The sequence below is a fragment of the Hevea brasiliensis genome, chromosome 1, assembly GCF_030052815.1.
Source record: "Hevea brasiliensis isolate MT/VB/25A 57/8 chromosome 1, ASM3005281v1, whole genome shotgun sequence".
Taxonomy (NCBI): Eukaryota; Viridiplantae; Streptophyta; class Magnoliopsida; order Malpighiales; family Euphorbiaceae; genus Hevea; species Hevea brasiliensis.
In genome coordinates this window covers 124,216,342-124,218,994 of record NC_079493.1, presented here as the reverse complement: position 1 = coordinate 124,218,994, position 2,653 = coordinate 124,216,342, and the positions used below count along the sequence as shown (strand labels likewise).

The window sequence follows — 2,653 nt, the reverse complement described above, 5'->3', positions numbered from 1 at the left end:
GTTGGATGGTGCTGCGAGTTTATTCAGGCATGTAACATGTATAAGTGAGGCAGAAGTAGCCTGCAAGCTCCCAGTCAAAACACCCAGGGTGAGCACCAGACTTAAAGACCTATTATCGGTGAAGTGTGAAGCTGCTAAAGGGTCTGGCAACGAATGGTTGGCAGTGAAGGATGAGTGTGATAATATGGAAAGAGACGTTTTCCAGAAAATGGAATTGAGCAAAATATTGGGTTAATCAATGAAAAGCTAAGTTCAGTTGAAGCACAATAAAGGAAGAGAGTACAGGTGATGCAATATAAGTTAGAACATGGACTAGAACTTTAGGGATTTAAGAGCCAATTCCGGTTCGCATTTTTAATGAACTGTGAATAGATAATTTTCGATCGGTTCGAATCAGAATTGATCAATGGGAGAGTCAAAGTGTAGTGTTGGATTTATGTGATAATAAATTTATTGATAAAAATAGGCTTTTTATTGATTCACTTTAAATTTTATATATATTTCTTTTTAATTGTATGGATTATTTTTAGAACAGAGCTTTTAATTGCTACCGGACAAGTACAGTTCTCCAACTAACCAATAGTCCACAGAACAAAACCACATTAATTAGTCCAACTACAACACAACAAAGAAGGGATGTGAGCATGAAACAATTTTAAGCAAGCCTAGCCAGTGCCACCAAGGACACCCTTGAGCTTCTTCACTTGAGCATCATCTAGAAAAGTTGTTTTCTCCACCAAATTAGAGGGCAAGTTATTGCCGAACAATGCAAAATCAGTAATTTGCAGACCAGGTTCAGGGCTATTGAAGCTAACAATAGCAAGTGCTGTTGTACCGCCAGCATTTATCTGAAAATGAAGCAACCCTTGTGGAAAAATCATAACATCACCTTTCTTGAGAGTTTTTACATAAACCTTATTTGCAGATGACGAAATGAATCCAGCAGTGATTTTTCCATAGACCACAAAGAGAATTTCAGAGGCAGCAGGGTGGGTGTGAATTGGGATGACACCCCCTGGTGCAAGGTCTAGCCGTGCGGTGGACAGGCCAAGACCATTTACGCCTGGAAATTGCTGCACGAAACCTGGGGTCACAGCAGCACTGATGATATTTGTAGTGTTACCAGCAGCGCCTAGGCCACTGAATACAAAATCATCAACTGTGACAATTGCAGGGTTCCTGCAGGCATATCCGGAGGGACTACCCGCACCTTTTAGTTTTGCAACACAGAAATCTGCAGCTTGAGAGGATGGAAAGAATAGGAGAGCAGCAAGAAAGAGGATGTGAAGCATTTTCCTTGGTGTTGTTAAACTATTTTTGGTGTAATCTTTTAAAGGTGCTATTAGATTTATATAGAAAGTGCTACATGAGGTATGGTGACGTCAAGAGCATGCAGAGAAGGACCACAAATTTTGGGCTGTTAAGCATACTGGCAATTGGTGAGCCCCCCCCTTTTGATTTTGCTAAAAAACAAAAATGCTCTTTCGCATTAATGATGCAGCCAATCACTGCTCTTTCGCATTAATCACTGGAAAAACTGTTGTTTTAGTATTCAATCACACTCAAACATATCAAGCATGAAAATCATATAGCAAAGACTGCCTAATGACATTGCCTCATATGAAAACACAATTCTAAGAAGACACTACAGTCTTTGCTAAGAAATACAAACGTCTAAAAGATGACTTGGAGCCATGGAAAATGTAGAATCAGTATCAGCATTAATTTCTTAATTAAGATATGGTAGCAACTTTATCTTATTAGCATGCAACTATATACACTCCTGATCAAACGCGTACACTCCTTAAGTACTACATAATGTATTTCATAGAGTTGGTAATCGCGCCCTTTGATGATTTCCAAAGAACAGAACTTGAGAAAAGTACATTGGTGGAAGGCAGGGAAGAGATGACTGCGAAATCATCAAATTTGTGGTCCAATAGCAGCACATGGGAAGAAAGAAAGGAGGATTCTAACAAGACAATTTGACAGCTTAGAGCCCCAAGGGTATCAATCAAAACCTTGTCGTCCTTCAAATGCAACCATGTAACCTTTGCGTGGCAAAGAAGAATTCCCCTCCTGCTAAGCTTGCTGCCACACAGCATGGGCATGAATGAACTTATTAGCAATGCAATAAATTATTTCATATACAGACAATTAGAGAGAAAAGATGAAATACTGTTATTTTCACAAGGCTATCACTGAAAAAGTGGTGATGGGGGACTTTAGAGAGGTGCACAAAATGAAATTGAGAACATCATCGAGGATATTAGTTAGATACTTTTTAGATGGCAACTTATGAGCCCAAAGATTTTTCCAGGCTTTAAAAGAAAAAGGTTCTAACGTTTTTCTAGTTATTATGGTTGAAAGAAGAAATGCTGCCCAAGTTTGAATCTACTGGCTCCACATGCAATCTAGATAAGAAGATGCTAGGGAGTAAATCTTAAAAAAAAAAAAAAAATTGGGAGTGTCTCAATTGATCTGATAACTCAATACTTTGATATTGTAAATTGTGAATATTTTTAGTTCAATTCTGTTTCTGGAACTACCATAGAGATGATAACAAGATTAAGCACCTCCATCTGGATGGTCAGAAATGAAAATGCATTTATGCATTCTGTGCTACAGGGAGCACAGTTGATAAAACCTTGCT

At 38.5% G+C, this 2,653-nt stretch overlaps 1 protein-coding gene across 1 annotated transcript; it reads right to left on the bottom strand.

Annotated features, from left to right (window-relative positions):
* Window positions 1–520: 520 nt before the first annotated feature.
* On the bottom strand, window positions 521–1,318 carry LOC110669444 (germin-like protein subfamily 3 member 1). Its single transcript, XM_021831118.2, has one exon. The coding sequence runs from the start codon at window positions 1,290–1,292 to the stop codon at window positions 666–668; it is 627 nt and encodes a 208-aa protein (XP_021686810.1). The 5' UTR covers window positions 1,293–1,318; the 3' UTR covers window positions 521–665.
* Between the last annotated feature and the right edge of the window lie 1,335 nt (window positions 1,319–2,653).

Bases quoted from the DNA above. Each gene is read 5' to 3' on its own strand.
- LOC110669444 (XM_021831118.2), bottom strand. From the start codon at position 1,292: ATGCTTCACATCCTCTTTCTTGCTGCTCTCCTATTCTTTCCATCCTCT.